Source organism: Coregonus clupeaformis, chromosome 37 (genome assembly GCF_020615455.1).
Source record: "Coregonus clupeaformis isolate EN_2021a chromosome 37, ASM2061545v1, whole genome shotgun sequence".
NCBI lineage: Eukaryota > Metazoa > Chordata > Actinopteri > Salmoniformes > Salmonidae > Coregonus > Coregonus clupeaformis.
The window spans coordinates 18,611,916-18,633,976 of NC_059228.1; the positions used below are offsets into that span (position 1 = coordinate 18,611,916).

Below are 22,061 nucleotides of genomic sequence, written 5' to 3' on the forward strand. Positions count from 1 at the left end.
GCTCCTCTGTCCTCCACTCATTACCTGTATTAATGGCACCTGTTTGAACTTGTTATCAGTATAAAAGACACCTGTCCACAACCTCAAACAGTCACACTCCAAACTCCACTATGGCCAAGACCAAAGAGCTGTCAAAGGACACCAGAAACAAAATTGTAGACCTGCACCAGGCTGGGAAGACTGAATCTGCAATAGGTAAGCAGCTTGGTTTGAAGAAATCAACTGTGGGAGCAATTATTAGGAAATGGAAGACATAGAAGACCACTGATAATCTCCCTCGATCTGGGGCTCCACGCAAGATCTCACCCCGTGGGGTCAAAATGATCACAAGAACGGTGAGCAAAAATCCCAGAACCACACGGGGGGACCTAGTGAATGACCTGCAGAGAGCTGGGACCAAAGTAACAAAGCCTACCATCAGTAACAAACTACGCCGCCAGGGACTCAAATCCTGCAGTGCCAGACGTGTCCCCCTGCTTAAGCCAGTACATGTCCAGGCCCGTCTGAAGTTTGCTAGAGTGCATTTGGATGATCCAGAAGAGGATTGGGAGAATGTCATATGGTCAGATGAAACCAAAATATAACTTTTTGGTAAAAGCTCAACTCGTTGTGTTTGGAGGACAAAGAATGCTGAGTTGCATCCAAAGAACACCATACCTACTGTGAAGCATGGGGGTGGAAACATCATGCTTTGGGGCTGTTTTTCTGCAAAGGGACCAGGACGACTGATCCGTGTAAAGGAAAGAATGAATGGGGCCATGTATCGTGAGATTTTGGGCATTGAAGATGAAACGTGGCTGGGTCTTTCAGCATGACAATGATCCCGAACACACCGCCCGGGCAACGAAGGAGTGGCTTCGTAAGAAGCATTTCAAGGTCCTGGAGTGGCCTAGCCAGTCTCCAGATCTCAACCCCATAGAAAATCTTTGGAGGGAGTTGAAAGTCTGTGTTGCCCAGCGACAGCCCCAAAACATCACTGCAAAACATCACTGAAAACCTTGTGAAGACTTACAGAAAATGTTTGACCTGTGTCATTGCCAACAAAGGGTATATAACAAAGTATTGAGAAACTTTTGTTATTGACCAAATACTTATTTTCCACCATCATTTGCAAATAAATTCATAAAAAATCCTACAATGTGATATTCTGGAGAAAAAAAATCTAATTTTGTCTGTCATAGTTGACGTGTACCTATGATGAAAATTACAGGCCTCTCTCATCTTTTTAAGTGGGAGAACTTGCACAATTGGTGGCTGACTAAATACTTTTTTCCCCACTGTATATCTAGAGTACATGGAACCATTGGCTGACTGTCGGAGAAGTTTCCATATCAGTTTCAGAAGGTGACAGTTCAGCTTTCAGTTGTTCTCTTGGAAAGCGTCTCTAGACACGACTACATATACCCTTCTGAGATACAGTACTTTGAAATGAGGTTTTTGGTTTCATTTGGCAACACCAAAAAAGAAAAGACAGTCATACAAGATATAGAACATGGCAGAGCAGTAAAATGTTGGTGCCAAGAAAAACATGACAGAATGGTACACATGATGCACTTCTCAAAATTGGGTTTGCAGAACTGTCATCAACCAATACCATCAACCTTATATTTCATCTCCACGGTCAGCAAAACATTTTTTTTAATAAATCCAAAAGGCAGATTTTTGCCACATAAAACCTTGAATGAGCTGTAAGTGCTATGTTATTTTAAAGATATGCTTTTATCATTACATTTTATACTGTCAACATGCAATTTCCTGGATAATGTTTATTGAACTGTGGGTGTGGAATGAGTTTTCACATCAAATACCAACAGACTGACAGATGGGAGGCATTGGAATCAAAAGGGTGACCAAGGTAGTTGGACTGAACCACACCTATACTGTACTTTACAATAGGAACCAAACAGCAAAATGACAGTATAATCAATCTTTGGGTCACATGAGGGGACACATACAATTTAAAACCCATGGTGCAGAATGTGGTCACATTTAACATGAAACATCCAAAGTAACCCTACTTCACTTTCTTAAAAAACACATTCATACTACCACAGATCAGAAATACAAAAATGTTTCAAGAATTTTGTCAAGAATGCTTGGTGGTTTTTCTCACTATCTATCCATCTAAGTTCTCAAGCACTGCGAGTGATCCCACCCATTCAAACCTGTATTGAATCCATTGGCTCTCTATACCTGTTCCTCTGGCTAATGTTGGCTCAGAGTTTGGTTCTCTTCCAGCAAAGCTTCTATGAGCTTTTAATGACCTAGCAACACTGCACTGGACTTGGCTGTCAGCTGGGCTAACAAAGCACTGACAACAGCAGGTCCGAGCCAAAGGCTAAATGATAACAAGAATGATGTTTGACAGCTGATAAGGGCGGGGGAAACAAGTGAGATAACAGTAAAATACGTTGTTTCAAGAAGTTACATTGTTTGCCCTAATTCATGTAGATCTACTTTGATTTAATTATATATCATTATTTTAGGCATTGTAGTTGCTATCAATGTTTTTTTCTGTTCTCACAATGACTACTAACATCCATGCTATTGCTCTTAATACTGAATATGTTTAGAAAGGCAATACATAAAAAAATGGTGCTTACATATAATTAAATTTTTTATATCTGGCTTGACTGAAATTGCATCTTCAGTTATTGCTCGAGGTTAATACCTAAAGGGTTAATAAAGACAATTGAAGTGCACACTCAACTGTTGTCTAAAACTACTCCTGGACTTAAAAAAACACTTTCAATGGAGACTCTCCATTAAACAGACTTAATCTGGGTCCATGGAACCGGCCATGGGACTGACTGCATCAAACTACATTTGCAGATTAGTTTTGGGAGGGAAACAGTGAGTTGCCATGAGGACCAGGAGGAACAGACACAGCGCAGACTCTACACATCTGACCAATGGGTAAACTCACAAACACATAGAAACAAACAAATTAAATACAGAGGTGAAAAATACATAACTGCAAGAAAAAGAAAACAGCGCAGTAGTTTTAGAAAAAAATAAGCTGTACAAGGTACATGTAACCTCCACAAAGCATTATCCACACAGCATTATCCCTGTGAGCGCTCCACAACAGGACACTCCATCTTTGGTTCTTTGATTAGGCTCAGCTTTCCAAATCCGCGCAGGAAACATAGGTGCAAAATTCCAGGTGTTGTAGAATTTCAAAAGAAAGTATTCCCAAAGCTTTACAAATTCCCTATCCCAATTTATGCTGGATCAGGGAATCTTGAGGCCATTCAAGGTCAGAAACCATCAAGACAAAGTTGTAAAGGTCCACATATGAAGGAGAGTCCATTTTGAAAATGTGACAATTTTACATATTCATTTATGTAATGGGTCTTTAACAGAATTCTCCCAGGTTCTACAGTATGTGTCTGCTGGGTGCTCCAGAGGATGGGATTGGGCCTTCTGTCTGTCCATCATCTTCTCCGCAGGATTATCTGTAATAGTCGTCCAATCAGAACACCCATCCACAGTAGGAAGGTGGGCTCTTGGTGCATCTGCTGCAGGTTTCCCTGGGCAACCTGACCGTTTCTGCCTGCAAGGCGCTGTGGAGGACACAGAGAAAGGAGCCGTGTTACATACACATACTCTTGTACATACAGTATAACCACTAAACATACTCCACAAACATAGAGCATTCAACATTATTGCCACAACACACAGTGTAAAAAGCACCATTCACCTCCAGACATATGATTCAAACAACTAGCACTAATAAACAGATTTATCCTCAGTGAACCCATGGGGGGTCTTGGCTGCACCATAAAGACCCCTGCTGTGTGTCGAAGACAGACAGCTGAGGTTAGCTGATAATACTGGACACGGCTGAGCTCAACTGTGGTCGGTGTGCCAGTCCTTTCATGACACACATGCAGCCCTAACAAACACAGGAAGCAGGCCAACACAACTCAACATCCTGCCCCACCTCACCCCAAACCCATGGTCCCTCTCCAGGTGTTAGGATCAGTGGGTTCACTCCACACTTAGCCCAGGCAAACAAATGAAACGTTCTTACATGTGTTTGTGCTCCAGTGAAACTGTGCCAGGATGCGCTTGTGTACAGTACGTGTGTTTGTTAATTATGTGTACACAGTATTGAATTATACAAACACAATTGAGCATTAAATGAGCAACCAGAGTAAATGTATTTACCCTCTCAATGGATTGTTGATGCTCTGCTCTTTGGATCTCTGTGTCAACATTGCTGTGTTGGGCAGAGGCCCTGCAAACCACCACACTAGAGCCTTGGGCTGAACTCAACCCTCACACACGAACATACCAGGTTTACAACATGAGTCATATTTCTTAATGAGAAAAACAGGGCAGCAGCACGGTCATAAAAGCCATTCTATTAGGTCAGCTACTTCAGCTTCAGATGGAAGAGGCACTTGATGACCTAAACACAAATAGGGAAATTTTTCCTGTGAGATGAATTGAGAGATTAGGGAAGATTGTGAGCCATTCTATTAGGTTTTTAGCAGTGCACTTAGACTTGGCCAGCTCATGGGGTCCTAATAATGGGGGATGGATAGACTACTCCCTCCTCACAGACAATTACCTCTGCAGACTTGGCAAAGGGGAGGTGAAAACAGGTGGCTGTCTTGGCCCGGCCTTCACGCTGGCCTGAGGTCACTAGATTGGCAGGGCTTTTGCGATAAGCGCTGGTCATTTCCCCTGTGGCCTCTTTGGCAGAGGGGACAGAGGAAACACCAAGTCTGAGTTCTACTTTTACCAGAAACTATGTTTCTGACAGGAACTATGCTGAAGTATGACTGAGGCATCACTCCATTAGTGAATCACTGCATGTGTGTGGATTCAGAGCAGCTTGGCAGGGAGCCATACAGTGCAGACATTTAGGAACAAATGAATGGGGGATATCAACACTTTGTTTTAGTTTAAATGAGTCATGCCAAGAACCACAAAAGCCTGGAGTGACTGTGAATAGTGTCTGAGGAAACAGGTGATGAGGAAGTGGACTTAAATTGAAGTGCATTAACCCCTCTGTAAGAGAGACTTAGAGCAGAACTGGCAACCTTGCAAGACCCCATTCACCTTCGGGCCAAACATGATGAGTTCATGAAAGAAATGGCAGGCCGATGGTTTGGCTAGATATAAATGATTGCCCTGAAAGATTTAACAAGAACTTAAAACAAGCTGTTGAAAGGTTGTTTGATTAGAACATACAGTGCATTCAGAAAGTATTCAGACCCCTTCATTTTTTCCACATTTTGTTACGTTACAGCCTTATTCTAAAATGGATTTAAAAAATACAATAAAAACTCAGCAATCTACACACAATACCCCATAATGACAAAGTGAAAACAGGTTTTTAGAAATTTTAGCACATTTATTAAAACATTATAAAACAGAAATACCTTATTTACATAAGTATTCAAACCCTTTACTCAGCACTTTGTTTTACTGAGATTTTAATAGAATAAGAAAGATGTCTGTACTTACTGTAAGCTTGACTAATTGAACCGTTCCAGGCAGTGGTTTCAACACAGGGTATACACATAGACTTGATCCAGATATTTGGCCATTGAGTCTGAGGGTAAAACCTCTCTGGTGTGTATTAGAGTATTGTGACTCAATGTTGCATTTTGTATTGCATTATATAGCTAGTACACACATTATGTAATCACACGGCACTTCACACCCTGAGGCATGCAACATGAGAGGCTGGAAAAAGGCAAATCAACAGGTGAATGATCCCTTTAATAATATATTATTAAAGGGATTTTGTACTGTACTTGCTACTTTCCTTAAAAATGGGATCAATTTATCTTTCCCTTTAAGAATCAGGTTTTTGGCAGTGATGACGTTAATACACAAATTCACTGAATACACACACTGACAGTTTCGCACCCATGCCCACAAACAGCTAATTGGTACAATATTACAAAACATTAACACTTTTCAATCTAGTCTCAAGTCTAATGGATCAGGGCCTGAGTATTCAGCTGTTTCTGTTCCCAAACTGTGTGATTTTCAGGTACCACATGCTGACTGGCCAATCTCTCTCTGACAATTGATCTGATGTGAGAGAACGCAGAGTGAAATCTGCAACACCACATGCAAGCTTAACAAAAACGTCCAAGGCCAGAAGAACACTGAAAAACAATTCGAACAAACTGGGAGAGCAGCCACAATTTGAAGTAGAAGACATGCAATTAAAGTGACTCGCTAATACGTTCGCAGATGTCTGCCTGCAATTGCTGAGGAAAAACAAAGTAGTCACTTACACTCAGCGAATGTGCTTTTATTTGATTAAAAAAGCTATTACGTAGCTGCTTAAAATAGTTCCCAAACAGACAAACTTCTCTCTCCCTTGTTCTACAAGACAAAGACTGCAGGTCCTAAACCAAAATAATATTGCGTCACAAATAAGATGGGCCGTCACTGCTTCCTAATGAAAATCCCTTTGCGTAACAATTTAAAAACAAGATAGAAACTCCACAAAGAAGTGAGCTGCCATGTGAATGCTCAGATAATTTGAGTGGCAAAATGCAGACCTTAGTTATCTTAGAATAACAACATGTTTCTGTGGCCAGACATCTGCTTTGCATTAGCAGGGTGCTTGTCCTTATGTCTCACACTACTATATTCACCACTGGAGAGACGTCTCACCAGACCTGGGCTCAAATAGTACTTGGATTTCTTCCAAATACTTTAGCTGTGCTTGATTGAGCTGGCCTGGTGCAATGGAACCAATGGAATAGCTCCAAAAGTGCAAACCCTGAACCAGAGAAAGCGAGTACTGAGACACCCAAAGCCGCAACACACTCAAAGACTTAACAGTGGACCAACTCCACTCAGAAGTTCTTTCCAGCGCCTCACACAAAGCATGACAACCTTTGGAGCCTTGGTTCAAACTGACCCTGGGAGAAGATGACAAAGATCAGGTCTGGAGGGCCGGAGCTGGACTGAGTGTGTCTCCATGGCGCTGGGTGAGTGAGGCCTGTAAAGGCGGACCAGTGGATAATTAGAGCCCACAGTGGGCTCCCTGAGAGCCTTAACCGCAGGGTAGGCATAATAAAGCTGAGCAGTCACGTAGTCCTGCTATGCTGCAACACAACCACTCACTCACCAACCAGCTACACTGCACCATCCCTGTAACCTGACCCTTCCTCCTGCCAGTCTCAAACCTCTGGCCTTGGCCTCATTGACCTTGATTGCACACTCAGACAGCCTTAATTAGTATTTTTCATGATGGCTTTTAGGCAGAGAAGGAATGGTGTGTGTGTGTGTGTGTGTAGCAAAACAAAACCTGGTCATCGCTAGTGTAATGTAGGTCACTGGTCAGTTGTGTGGGTGGCCAGAGGCCATAGAGCCAATCAGAAGGAAGAACTAGGAAGTTTGACAGATGACACAGACCTGTGGATCAGTAAACAAAGTGTGCAGGAGGTTTTTTGATTCACCTTACGTGACACCTGAAAACACACAAACACTTTGTCTACAATGAAATGACTCACTTTATAGTCACTAGCTAGGAAGTAATATGGCTCATCCAGATACAAGCATTATGACAGTTATTGGCAGTTGAAAACCTATACATAGAACTGTATGAAACACCTGCACTTGGCAGTAACACACAACGTAATAACCTGTATAAAGTTATTTAATAGACAATTGTGACAGATGGGAGACATATGAGACAGCTCTAGATTCTAGAAAGAGACAGTCTTGCAGAATTCCTCTCTGACGTCAACCAAACACCTGAGACCAGAACATGGCACATAGACACACACACACACACCCTGTTCTGTTCTAGAATGTGTGTTTCAACAGCCTCACCTGTTGAAAGGTGTGTCAATATGTATTTCTCCTCCGACACCCTGAGCCATTAGTAACACATTATTCACAGCAAATGCTCATGCACTCATTAGAAATAAATATTTCTGTTTTTTTAGTGAGCAAATACAAAGTCCAGTCATCAGTTCATCTTTTTGATTATACAGACAAACCTTCCCCTTTTATGGGTACCAGGAAGTGGCCCTTGGGGATGGCGATGAAGAAAACAGATACAAATCTACACGACGTCCATGACAGGAACATCCCGGGGTTATGGACTGGCAAGAAAAACAGTCAACAAATTCCATGCACAGTCACATCGAAACTCCCTGAAATGCATGCAACATGCACTATCAACAGCTTTCAAACAGATGTGGGGCAGCAAGGTCGCTGGTTTGAACCCCTGAGCCGACTAGGTGAAAAAATATTTTGTTGTTCCTTTGAGTAAGGCACTTAACCCTATTTGCTCCTATAAGTTGCTCTGGAAAAGAGCGTCTTCTAAATTACGTAAATGTTAAAAAACATTTTATGGGTCTTTCATTTCAGCCAATTCAAGACTGCTCAGATGGAGAGTGACAAGAATGGAACATTCTCTATAAACTAAAAATTCCCTCCAAAAATTAACCCAACAAAGCTCTTTGAGTATGATTGGTGTTCAAGTGTAAGATCTGGACAGAGTTATGGAATTAACCAGGAAATGGGTAACCCAGGGTAAGATTAATCCCCACCTGACAGAGATTGTTTTAGCTACAAAGAGCCTGTCCTGTAGCTACAGATGTAGGATCTTCATTTGATCACTCTTTTGTTGCTGAGAATTTTCCTGCACTGCAGGAAATGCAGATGAGCTTCGTGATATACATAAATTAACTGAAAACCTGCAATAACACGTATATATTAACAGTATTGCACTTTTCATGTAGCCTCTCTCTCTCCCTCTCTCCTTCTTTCCCTCTCCATGACCTCACAAAACCTTTTCATGTCTGTGCTGAACAGACAGCCTCCTGCTGGGGGTGTCTTTGAACATTAGGCCGGTCGTGTAACAGCTGATACGTGATATTCACACATGTATAGCAGGCCAAGAGTCATAATATGACCCTCCACGGCATATGCCATAGTGAGCTCACTGAAAATGATTAAGGTATACAAATACTATTATTTTGGTAACAACATATTATTCATATGCATTGTATTATAAATAATGTTCTAAAGCCAGAGTGTCCTCAGTACATAAGAAATGAGAGCACAGAATGTGTCTATGCTAGGTCAAGGACACAAATAGAAATCATCTAGAATGGCACATGTTGAGCTGTGCACCTTATCAGCTCCATTTGATACAGTGCAGTCCTTGATATGGTTTGTAAATAAGGTGATGCAACCTCCAGAAATGTAATGTGCAAGTAGCAAGAGAAAGAAACCAACTCTGATGGCTGCACAAGCATTTTCTTCAACGATGCTGTCATCGTAGCTCAATTGGTAGAGCATGGCGCTTGTAATGCCAGGGTAGTGGGTTCGATCCCCGGGACCACCCATATGTAAAAATTTATGCACACATGACTGTAAGTTGCTTTGGATAAAAGCGTCTGCTAAATGGCATATTATTATATTATATTATTATGATTTCGGCAGCAGGTCTGCGAAAACGCTGAAATAATTGACACTATCTAATGGGAAGATGAACTTTCCCTTGTCCTGCAGCGACTACTGTGATCATCATGATCCTGATATAATTGTTTTTGTGTATCGTATCCTTTGAGAGTGGTTGGCAGCCACTAACTCACTTAGAGATATTTGAACTGAAGCTAACAATTCCCTGAAAGTGATGGTTTAATTCATTGTTTTCCCCCCAGAAATGACGTATCATCAGGATATATGGGTCTCTTTTTAGGCTCCTCCCTCTGTAAGTGTATAGTAGACTGCAAGTCTCAGTGCTGGTGTAACTACTCACCCCATGTATGAAGAGGTTGTTAAATTCATCTCCAATGCGCTGAAGCTCCTGACCGATTAGTATCTCTGGCCGCATGTCCCCCGCAGTCGGTGGTGGGCGTGCTCTATTGGGCCGGAGGGGGTTGGGCCACACGTCTGGGGGACAAAGAACAAATGGCTCTCAGAACTCATTGGCACACAATCTAATAACAAAGACCAAGCTACAACAGTACTAAGAAGAGTCCAGTATGACTCTCTTCTGACGTGCTAAGTGGTTCCTATAGTGTGGTTTAGTTGTCAATATGAATGTGTTCTGATCTCTTGTTATGACTCACGTGTCATGAACCATATGTCTAATATTTCTCATATCCCTCAGGGCCCCTGCAATATCAGTTGTACTATATGTTAATATGGAAACCCTTTACTGCAAGTAGCCTGGCATAATGGCTTTATATCACTGTCATAAAAGAGACATAACAATAACACACACCACAGTGACAATTCATGACATGCATCATGCATCACCACAGCATTTCCCATGATGAGTGTAGGACTATTGTTATGAAATGTTACCTTTTGTTATCTTATGACAATCTTATGAGTGCGTTATAAAGGCTATTTGTCAAGAAACCTCAAGAAAAGTTGTCAAAATCTAAATGTAATTTAATGCACCAAAGGCATCAACTAGATTCAGCTGCGGGACAATTTTTTCTTGAGTGGATGGAAAACATAATTACAAATAATTTGTAGACGCCAAATTGACCACAAGAAGCCCAAACAGATATAATGTTTGACTAAAACATAATCATTTCAAACCTTGCTTACATTTGTATAAAATCACTCTGAGCTGATTTCCTTTTATTATTTCTTGCTCAGAAAACTTGGGGGGCCAAATATAAACCACCCACGGGCCAGTTGGGGAACCCTGATATAGACTACCAGATACTACACCACACTTGTGATTTTCTATATGTGTGCTAGGATCAATCATATCTGATAGTCAGAAAATAAAATGTCTGAGTAAAAAAAACAGGTAAATAATTCCTCCACAGCGTCTGCCTCCGTCAGGCAATAACAGGCGGTGGTACTAAAACTGGAGAACATTGATGATATTCTCCACAAACATACTCTTCAGACTTTATCTTAAGAAATGGCTCTGAGTGGGGCCCAGTTCATTGGCTTCCCAACATCAGAGATAGAAAAGTTGTTGTTCTCTACCCTCTTAGAAAAAGGGTTCCAAAAGGGTTATTCGACTGTCCCCATAGGAGAAACCTTTTTGATTCCAAGTAGAACCCTGTGTGGAAAGCCTTCTATATAGAACCCAAAAGGGTTCTACGTGATTCCAAAATGGGTTCTTCAAAGTGTTCTCCTATGGGGACAGCCGAAGAACCCTTTTAGGTTTTAGATAGCACTTTTTTTTCTAAGAGTGTACCCATTAAAGGAAAATTCAATCCCAAAAATATATTTTAGTAGTGGTAGCAGAATGCATCATACTGGCTGTATTTCTGTATTTTGAAAGTTATATATCTTGAAAACTTGATTGCTGACATGCACAACATTTTGGACTATGGTCTAATTAAACAAATACCCAAAGATTGTTTTTGGGTGGAGTTTTCCTTTAAGTGTAGTCTCTTTGGGATTAGAGATGTGTGTGAAACACTACAGATAGAGATGTATCTGTCCCTCATATCAGCCGGCTCCTAAGGAGAATGAGCAGGGAGGAAGCCCTGTTTGCTGTTGACAAAAGATACAGAGGTCTATTCTGACTGGCCTCTACTCCAACTCACTACATGTGGCCTCTACTCCAACTCACTACATGTGGTCTCTACTCCAACTCACTACATGTGATCTCTACTCCAACTCACTACATGTGGCCTCTACTCCAACTCACTACATGTGGTCTCTACTCCAACTCACTACATGTGGTCTCTACTCCAACTCACTACATGTGATCTCTACTCCAACTCACTACACGTGGCCTCTACTCCAACTCACTACATGTGGCCTCTACTCCAACTCACTACATGTGGTCTCTACTCCAACTCACTACATGTGATCTCTACTCCAACTCACTACATGTGGCCTCTACTCCAACTCACTACATGTGGCCTCTACTCCAACTCACTACATGTGGCCTCTACTCCAACTCACTACATGTGGTCTCTACTCCAACTCACTACATGTGGCCTCTACTCCAACTCACTACATGTGGCCTCTACTCCAACTCACTACATGTGGCCTCTACTCCAACTCACTACATGTGGCCTCTACATGTGGCCTCTACTCCAACTCACTACATGTGGCCTCTACTCCAACTCACTACATGTGGTCAAATAAAAGTACACAGGTGAATTAGGCTGCTCAATCACATCTATTATGCACTAAGGGGACAAATAGCAGTGCATGTTTATCCCTGTGTATTTCCTTTTGCTTGTCTTCTATGGCCACTGGCTTTGTCACGGAATGTTATTGAGATTGAGTGTAAGTCTGTGTGCAAGCACAGGTGCCGTTAAACACATGTGCACGCATGTTTTGCTATCACGCACACACGCACACTCCTTGGTGGCTTGTTATGACAACTCAGTAAACGGAGGGCAGATACTGATCTAAAAAAACTTCCTGCTGAGGTTAAATCCAACTATTGGCTCATGGTCACGTTATTAAAGATGCTCGACCCATACAGATATCGTAATGACTACGGTATATAAATAAATATAACTATAGACATTACAAACCGCCCAAGGGACAATTAGCCGCGCAATAAACCAAGACGCATCCGTGCATAATAGCCCGCCATCCTCCCCCCATATCAATGAATACGCTACAGAACCAATGGTCCTTAGTACATTGGAATAGTCAGAGGATGTCGTCAACTGGTGTGAGTTAAGTGTATAAAAAAAAGTGCACTTTCTGATTGCCACAAGGGCAGCGCACATCATTTTTGCGCGTAAAGAGTTTATCATGTGCGCCATGCCATGTACCTGCCCACCTCGAAGCCAGCGCTCTGGATTGTGAGTAACAACCTGTGCGACACCAGCAAGGGTGCGTGCCTTACCATAATCTCGCCGGGTCTCCAGTGCCTGAGACATGCGCTGCAGTGCGTGGGTAATGACTTGGCTAGATGGGCTCGGAGTCTGTGTCGACTTGTTATCTTTCAATATCGGGGAGCTTGGAATAGAATCGCTGTCGAACGAAAAATATCCACTGGAGGACCTGGACAGTGTTCTGAACACCGGCGACCTCGACTGGAAACCAAGCAGACTATTCGGAACCATTATTCCTCCCCGTGACTGCTGGTCCCCTTCGCAGGACTGGGGGATGTCAGACGGTTCGGCACGGGAGGCTGCTCCACCACCCGGATGCGACTCTCCGCTTTTCCCTCTCTCAATTAGAGTGGTCGAGACATTGGACCGATTGTGTGGTCTGTAGGATAGATCGAGTATCAGAGTTAGGCTATTTTTTATTATTTTGTCCGTGCATTGTCATTATTTGTTGGAGATTTCCTCTCCTAGAATCTAAAATCTAAAACTGCCATAATTTCTAGAAAACGTAGGCTAATAAAACAGAACGCGCATGGCTAAATATCCCGCAGGGTCGAGTCCAGTGTCCAGTCTATCCAAGTTTTTGAGTCGGCCGTTCCTTCTTCTTCCTCTCCACGTACCTCCATTGTTTGTACAGAAGTGCTGATTGCAGCATTTCTAGTAGGGAAAAACAGTTGGCATGAAGTTACGAGCCGTAGTAACTGCGTCACAACCCAATCTCCAAGCCAAATTAACTTATTCTATCCGAAATTAAATGTGTGAATAGCCTATTGTGGATCCCCAGGACAAATCTAGTTATAGTCATGTTTTTCGAAATTAATCTGATCGTTACTTGTATTCCATAGTCGAATTGGTTCCAAATAGCGCATGAAGGATCTCTCTTGCGCATGAAGGACCGCAGGCAGCATACACTTTTTCTCTATTATGCCTATAGGCTATTTGTCGACTTTATAATACTTTATATAATACTTTCAGTAACCTACAGTAGCCTACTATATCATAAATACTTACTCATATCAAACACATTCAAAGTTAAATCGAAAGCCGCATTTTAGAGACAACCAAATCGCAGACAGTCAGACAACGAACAATAGAGTACAAGCACGTCTAGCAGTTTGTTGCTTGAGTGTCCGCACACATTTGTTATGAATCTTTTTTTTCTACGAACATGTGTTGAAAGCAGACCTGATTGGATTAAAGCCTCTGTGACTGGCAGGCGATTGGATTAGCCAAATGAAACGCATCCAAAATCATAGGCTAGTCTACGGGTCCATTATCGCCACCCACAGGTTGCAGTAGTAGCTTTCCTCATTATATTTTAAAAATTATTTTTTACTTTGTCTTGAAAATGGAAATACATTTTGACCCCTCGCCTTTATATCACTGAATCACCTGAGAACAGGAGTCCCATTGTCGTTCAACTTCAACAGGTGATTCATTTATTGCTGGATCGTCTGAGAAGAGTGAGGGTAGGTTAACGTGGAAAACAAAAGAAAAACAAAACAGGTACCTTTCACTCATCCCCATCCTCAAAATAAAAAAAACTGCCTACTGGCGTATTATAGGCTATATAATGATGTCATCCATCGCATTGTAACCGATAATAAAGTAGACCAATAGGCCTACAAAATATAGCAGCCTAAATCTCAGGAAATAGTGGAAAGAAATGTGAATATGGTCTTTATTTTAATTCTATTCAATAGCAAAGTCCAACGAGTTCAGTGTTTCAAGCTTTTCTAGGATGATGATTATAGGCTACTAAAGATAATCAGGAACGATTGACATCGGTTAAGATAACATAATTCTCATATGCTAAACCGCTGTGCAGACACGGGGGTGGACTTCATCAAAACAAGCACGAACTTTCTCCAAATAATGCCAAAGCGCTGTCGACGCGAGGCGTGCGCAAGGCGTGCGCCGTGAGCGGAATACGATACTTTTGTTGCATTACGAAAACACATGACTAGCCAATTTGATATGGTAGCCTACAAATTAAATGCATTTAGACCAGACACCATAATTCTCTAAAAACGATTAAGTAGGCCTATGGGGCTTTCGTGGCTATTTTGCTCAGAATCACGGTTTCTTGACAACTGAGTGAAGTCTAAATTTGGGAGAATGGCGGTGCAATTTTCTGTTACATTTGTCTATTCTTAGTCTACTGAAATTATAACCTTTTTAAAAACAGTAAATGCATGCGATATTCTGATGTTCATTTTGCACTCACCTGGACGAATCGGACATGTCCTAAACCGCTTTAGTAGCGGGACATAAGAGTTGTCAATAACAGTAAAATATCTGAAAATCCACTGTTGAACTTCTCACACCTCCTAAATGCAAAATATTAGAGCCCACCCAGTGCCCTTTTAATCAGAAAACGACGATGTCAACATCGAAAGAATAGTGGTTCCGCTTTGTAAAAACAGATCCTCCAAAATATAGGTTGGTTGAAGGAAAGGAAAAAGCGTTCGACTCTTTTGTCTCCGGTGTGGATATCTCAACTGAGGATACTTCCTTGCTGTAGCAGCTCACTCGCAACTGATAGAAAAAGTTGAAACGTCTGGTCTGTGTCAAGAGCGCGGTGACGCCTGTGTGCCATCCTCCGCCTCTTGACCCGCCTACTCTTTCACTGGGTGGGATCTCAGCCTCCTCTCAAAGCATCCCTTCAAGTGTCCAGATAAACCTTCTCTCTCTCTTCCTCTATCTAGCCTATCTATTGATCCTGCTCCTGGTCACTATTAGCCTACTCTTGTTTCCATGTTGATATTACCATAGTATTTATACATTTCTGCTACCAGTCACTTTTCAGCCATGTTTACACTTCTACTATTTACTACTATTATTGATCCAGTCACTTTCTCCCAATCCCTGCCTACATGTACATATCTACCTCAACTACTCCAGGATCCCTGCCTACATGTACATATCTACCTCAACTACCCCAGTATCCCTGCCTACATGTACATATCTACCTCAACTACTCCAGTATCCCTGCCTACATGTACATATCTACCACAACTACTCCAGTATCCCTGCCTGCATGTACATATCTACCTCATCTACTCCAGTATCCCTGCCTACATGTACAAATCTACCTCAACTACTCCAGTATCCCTGCCTGCATGTACATATCTACCTCATCTACTCCAGGATCCCTGCCTACATGTACATTCAGTGAGGGGAAAAAGTATTTGATCCCCTGCTGATTTTGTACGTTTGCCCACTGACAAAGAAATGATCAGTCTATAATTTTAATGGTAGATTTATTTCAACAGTGAGAGACAGAATAACAACAAAAAAATCCAGAAAAACGCATGTCAAAAATGTTATAAATTGATTTGCATTTTAAGGAGGGAAATAAGTATTTGACCCTCTCTCAATCAGAAAGATTTCTGGCTCTTAAAGGGAGTGTTCCTAATCTCAGCTTGTTACCTGTATAAAAGACACCTGTCCACAGAAGCAATCAATCAATCAATCAGATTCCAAACTCTCCACCATGGCTAAGACCAAAGAGCTCTCCAAGGATGTCAGGGACAAGATTGTAGACCTACACAAGGCTGGAATGGGCTACAAGACCATCGCCAAGCAGCTTGGTGAGAAGGTGACAACAGTTGGTGCAATTACTCGCAAATGGAAGAAACACAAAATAACTGTCAATCTCCCTCGGGCTGGGGCTCCATGCAAGATCTCACCTCGTGGAGTTGCAATGATCATGAGAACGGTGAGGAATCAGCCCAGAACTACACGGGAGGATCTTGTCAATGATCTCAAGGCAGCTGGGACCATAGTCACCAAGAAAACAATTGGTAACACACTACGCCGTGAAGGACTGAAATCCTGCAGTGCCCGCAAGGTCCCCCTGCTCAAGAAAGCACATATACAGGCCCGTCTGAAGTTTGCCAATGAACATCTGAATGATTCAGAGGAGAACTGGGTGAAAGTGTTGTGGTCAGATGAGACCAAAATCGAGCTCTTTGGCATCAACTCAACTCACCGTGTTTGGAGGAGGAGGAATGCTGCCTATGACCCCAAGAACACCATCCCCACCGTCAAACATGGAGGTGGAAACATTATGCTTTGGGGGTGTTTTTCTGCTAAGGGGACAGGACAACTTCACCGCATCAAAGGGACGATGGACGGGGCCATGTACCGTCAAATCTTGGGTGAGAACCTCCTTCCCTCAGCAAGGGCATTGAAATGGGTCGTGGATGGGTATTCCAGCATGAGAATGACCCAAAACACACGGCCAAGGCAACAAAGGAGTGGCTCAGGAAGAAGCACATTAAGGTCCTGGAGTGGCCTAGCCAGTCTCCAGACCTTAATCCCATAGAAAATCTGTGGAGGGAGCTGAAGGTTCGAGTTGCCAAACATCAGCCTCAAAACCTTAATGAATTGGAGAAGATCTGCAAAGAGGAGTGGGACAAAATCCCTCCTGAGATGTGTGCAAACCTGGTGGCCAACTACAAGAAACGTCTGACCTCTGTGATTGCCAACAAGGGTTTTCCCACCAAGTACTAAGTCATGTTTTGCAGAGGGGTCAAATACTTATTTCCCTCATTAAAATGCAAATCAATTTATAACATTTTTGACATGCGTTTTTCTGGATTTCTTTTGTTATTCTGTCTCTCACTGTTCAAATAAACCTACCATTAAAATTATAGACTGATCATGTCTTTCTCAGTGGGCAAACGTACAAAATCAGCAGGGGATCAAATACTTTTTTCCCTCACTGTATCTACCTCAACTACTCCAGTATCCCTGCCTACAGGTACATATCTACCTCAACTACTCCAGTATCCCCGCACACTGTAAATGTGGTACTGACACTGACCCTGTATATACTGTAGCTTACAATCTCCTGTTTTTATTTCTTCCTTTCTTATTTCTCGTGTTTCTCTATTTTTCTTGTTATACTATTTAAATATTGAATACTGCATTGTTGGGAAGGGCTCGCAAGTTAAGCATTTCACTGTACTTGTGCATGTGACAAATAAACCTTGATAAAAAAAAACTTGAAACTCTCCCTCTCTCTCTGTAGGTGAACAGTTTACAATACTGTAGTAATACATTAGCTACCAATTTCAAAGAGAGGCAACTTCAGATGTCAAAATCCTATACCAACCAACATTTCAGTTGTCAGAGAAATTATGAGGAGGGTCTCTTTCTATTAACATAACAAACTCCATTAGATGATAATACATTTTAGTCAAAAATTGTTTTACAGATAATCAACTTTGAGAACAATTGTAATTTTCTAGAATCATTTAGTACACATTGAGCCCCTGAAATAGTTGTTGGATTGGTTCTTCACACTTTCGCCCACACATTCTCAGTTAGAAGAACAGCTATTTCACAAGACAGCGTTAAAAAGCCAGCTGCATCTTCTCACAATCATGTATGTGTTGATCATTTGCACAATATAACACTAATTATATAACTGGTTCACTACAAATTCAAACACAGCATGGTATGTACTTTTATGAATACTGAGCAGACTACTTTAACTTCTTGGTTCAACTGTTGACTGCAAGTCTTCAACAAAATTATAAAGAAAAAACATGAGTGAAACAAGATACACCATACAGTACATTTATTACCATACAGTACATTTATTAAGAGCATTGACAATTGATTTTCAGATATGACAAAGATACAGTACAAAACTGATGACACTTTGTCATGGAAAAGTTTAGGTTTCTATGCAAGCACAAGTAGCCTACAGAGTAAACAATGTTTGTTCATCAAGAGTCAATCAATATTACAGGCCAACATGTTATGCAGACAACTGATCAGAGAATTGAAGGAGATAAAGTAGGCTACATTTCCCACATGTATTGTGTCACAAACCATTTAGTTACTGTGCTCATGTTAATAAAATATATTTTAAACATATCTTGTGTAATTACCATTTTTGTATCTTGCTGAATCAAACAGCTGGCCATCATGATCTAGTCGGTCTTGATGAGGGAAAGTATCTGGCAGAGAGATTCACAGTCAAAGTGTGTCTCTGTATATGCTGGGGATTTTATTGGTTGGGTGGGTGATTGCACATAGCTCACTGGTCCACGTTGTGAAGTTACCACATGCTGTTAGCATTGCAGCCTACCTGTCTATTGAGTCAGTCTGCTCCCATACACCTACGGTCTGGTCTCAGGCTTGGTATCAGCAAGTAAGGGAAACCAGTATCAAATGTTACATTAGTCTTTCTTAATATTAAGACAAATAGAGTTGTTAAAAATGTAGTTGTGTTCCACTAGTGTCATGAATAAATTTCATTTCAAAGCTTCTTTTTATGTACAAACAAAATTAGCAAATGTTCAATAAGCAACACTGATTGTGTCAAGCTATTCTGAGCCACATAGGCATCTACTGTATATAATGGATTGGACCAAGCAAAGTACAAAAGCTTCCAAATGCACACATATCAAATAAAAACACACTGATTTGACAGTATAACAAACATGAAGCATTTGAACATTTCTTTGAAAACCGATAAGAGATTTAAATAGAAATTCATCAAAATAATCAAAGAAAATGAGACTGTCACATTTCTATGGCTGCGACTAATGGCACTAGTCTAGACAACAACTGGGCCTGTAGTCTTCAGACCTTGTCCAGATTAGGCAAAAGATCATGGGCTCTGTTCTAATATCCACACTACGTCACTTAGAATGCATGCCAAATACGTTGCTTCATTCTAAGTGGTATGCTAATATGGACATTGTAACACAGCCCATGGCTCTTTACTGAGACCAGGATGAGTCAAGCAGTGAGCAGGGCCCGTATCCACAAAGCATCTCAAAGTAGGAGTACTGATCTAGGATCAGTTTAGCCTTTTAGATCATATAATGAATAATATTCTATGGACAGATCCTAGATCAGCACTCTTACTCTGAGACACTTTGTGGATACGGTCCCAGGTGTGAGCTGATACTCTGAGATGGGTACAGCACACTGCACAGTGGGGCTCATAACTTGGAGGCTCGGATGGGGTGCTCCGGTGCAGAGTAGAAGGCCCACTCAGCCCGGGGGTTGGCCACCCCAGCGATTGGGGCCTGGATGCAGCAGGAGGGAACGTTGAAGTCAGACACTACCTTCAGGGCCTCATCCTTCACCGATCTACACAGCTCCAACAGCTGGAGGACAAACCCAACAAGAGCCAATGACATTTACATAAATCAATGCAATCAATGAATGAGTGTGTGAGAAAATGGTTAGCCATGGATAAGGCTGGTATGAATAACCTTGTAAGTAGCTTGGGTCAAAGGTTGAATTGGTGGTTTTTATAATGGAGGTTATGTATTGGAATTCTAGACAATGTAGGGCAAGGTATAGACAAATATTGCTAATTAATCTGATCTGATTTGATTTGAGATGACCTTCAAGTCAAAGTTCAGTACAATCTTCTACTTTTCACAACCGTCCCCAGCAGGAGAATGACTCAGCATCTTGAGTAAGCAGCATTGGACATCATGGTATTGGCGGTACACTCTGGGCAGACAGGTGGCAGGTGTTGTATTGGATCAGAGGATCTAAGTATTCCAATAGCAACAGAAAGTCCAGACTGACTCAAGGAGCTAAATAACAGAGCCCATTGTCTTTAGAGTTCAGACTTACAACAGATTCAACTGCATATGAACAAAGTGTACTTGCATGATTGGGGGAATTATGAGAGTTTTTAAAAGATAACAATGGGACATCATAGTGCAGAATGACTCAGTCTTCCTAACTGTAACTGCTAAAACAATTTGTCTGACTTTCTTGGTTTCCACTAGTTACCACAGTCCCAACGTAAAAATTGGCTATATTGTAAACATTCATGAAAACAAAAATTGGCCTTAATTTAAGGTTAGGGTTAGGCATAAGGTTAGCAGTGTGGTTAAGGTTATGGTTAGGCATAAGGTTAGCAGTGTGGTTAAGGTTATGTTTAGGTAGAACATCTCCTTTTAAGAAGATACATTGTAGAAATAGGCAGGGTTTATGACTTTGTGGCTCTGGTAACTAGTGACAACCAACTTTCTTGCTTTGACATTCAAAGTCTCTTGTTCTAAGAAAATGCTGGAACCAACACCTAATCTGAGCTATCTGTATTCACTGTGCCACTAAACAGGAAGGTAACTACACAGCAATAGGCAAACCTAATTATAGCAATAAACATTGAGATTAGCAATTGACTAATTTCAGTTGACCTCAGGTCTCTGAGTCACAGGTGCAGACAGCCTCCCTCATTAGCCGACCAGTTTCCCATTGCTGTTGTGTGGAGAGTCATATTAATCATAATCTCGGGAGGGCCTGTGATGTAATTGTTCCCAATCAGTAGGAGGGTAAACTTAAAACAGCCTTATGGGACAGGGCTGTGGGAGAAGAATTGCCTGTAGATCATTCAGAAACCCATTAAAACCAATGGGGTGGAAAGGGTGAGTAATGCACGCCAACCCCACAAATCACTGAGACAGTGTGAACAAATAGAGCACAATGCTGGGTTTATTTCTTAAAACTAGAAAAATATTTTCCCCCCTTATATGCTGTAATTAATTTATTGAATGTTTTTCAGCTCAACACTTAGTAAGCAATTCAGTTTGTGAAGTGAGGCAACAGCAAGCATAATTGTTAAAAAAAGGCTAAATATTAGCCCATAATATGCCTGACTAAATGTATATCCTCAATTCTGCTTTCATGTAGTTAATCTAGTAACATGTCATTGTTCATACAGGTCTCCAGTTGTGTGGAGAATATTCATTTCATGAACAGTGATTGTTCCCTCAGATTCACAGCTTGTTCAAGACCCATTGTAATGCCTGCCACCTAGTGGCTCCTAACCAGAAAAGCACTAGCACGTTTGACTCCATTATGTCGACTACGAGGCAATCTACTGCGCATTCAAAAAACTAAGTATTTACCTGTCCATCTGGTATTTGTTACAGTACATTTGTGCTATTTTATTTCACCCCTGGACAAGGGGAAGTTTATAGAGACTGTGTAGATACTGCAATACAACTTGGATATAATTTAGTCCTAAAAAGTAACTTACTGATGAAAGAACAAAGAGACCAGGGTTGTGATAAAGTGTTCAATTTAACCAACTCTTCAGTGTTTTATTTGCGTAACTCCATCTTATCTGTGGTCTATAAGGCACTAAATGATGCTTGGGCATGTTTGACGTGTAATTGCACTCTGCACCTTTCTAAAGAGCTCTCCCCCCTATAAAAGGTACTGAGGGTGTCAACCTGTCTCTCTGTTGAACATCTATCCCTCCACACTCCCTCTCGCTCTCTGAAGTCT

At 41.5% G+C, this 22,061-nt stretch overlaps 2 protein-coding genes across 3 annotated transcripts in view; both read right to left on the reverse strand.

The window, feature by feature from the left end:
• Positions 1–1,213: 1,213 nt before the first annotated feature.
• On the reverse strand, positions 1,214–15,302 carry bcl2l11 (BCL2 like 11). Of its 2 annotated transcripts, none has more exons than XM_041866383.2 (4): positions 15,007–15,302; positions 12,794–13,161; positions 9,761–9,894; positions 1,214–3,566 (listed from the first exon to the last, which is right to left on the reverse strand). In XM_041866383.2, the coding sequence occupies exons 1-4, from the start codon at positions 15,021–15,023 to the stop codon at positions 3,438–3,440; spliced, it is 648 nt and encodes a 215-aa protein (XP_041722317.1). In that variant the 5' UTR covers positions 15,024–15,302; the 3' UTR covers positions 1,214–3,437. The 2 variants fall into 2 exon arrangements, with proteins under 2 accessions (XP_041722317.1, XP_041722318.1); XM_041866384.2 differs by lacking the exon at positions 1,214–3,566 and adding an exon at positions 5,378–8,093.
• A 3,050-nt stretch (positions 15,303–18,352) lies between these two features.
• acoxl (acyl-CoA oxidase-like) overlaps positions 18,353–22,061 on the reverse strand; it is a 46,551-nt gene continuing 42,842 nt past the window's right edge. The window contains exon 19 of the mRNA XM_041866140.2: positions 18,353–19,915. Coding sequence (XP_041722074.1) covers positions 19,748–19,915 — 168 coding nt within the window. The 3' untranslated portion in view covers positions 18,353–19,747. The remainder of the gene's footprint in view (positions 19,916–22,061) is intronic.

Excerpts from the sequence above, each read along its gene's own strand:
- bcl2l11 (XM_041866383.2), bottom strand. Across the intron at positions 9,895-12,793 it reads GGAGACCCGGCGAGATTATG|ACGTGTGGCCCAACCCCCTC; the intron begins GTAAGGCACGCA and ends TTTGTCCCCCAG. Across the intron at positions 3,567-9,760 it reads ACAACCTCTTCATACATGGG|CGCCTTGCAGGCAGAAACGG; the intron begins GTGAGTAGTTAC and ends TGTCCTCCACAG.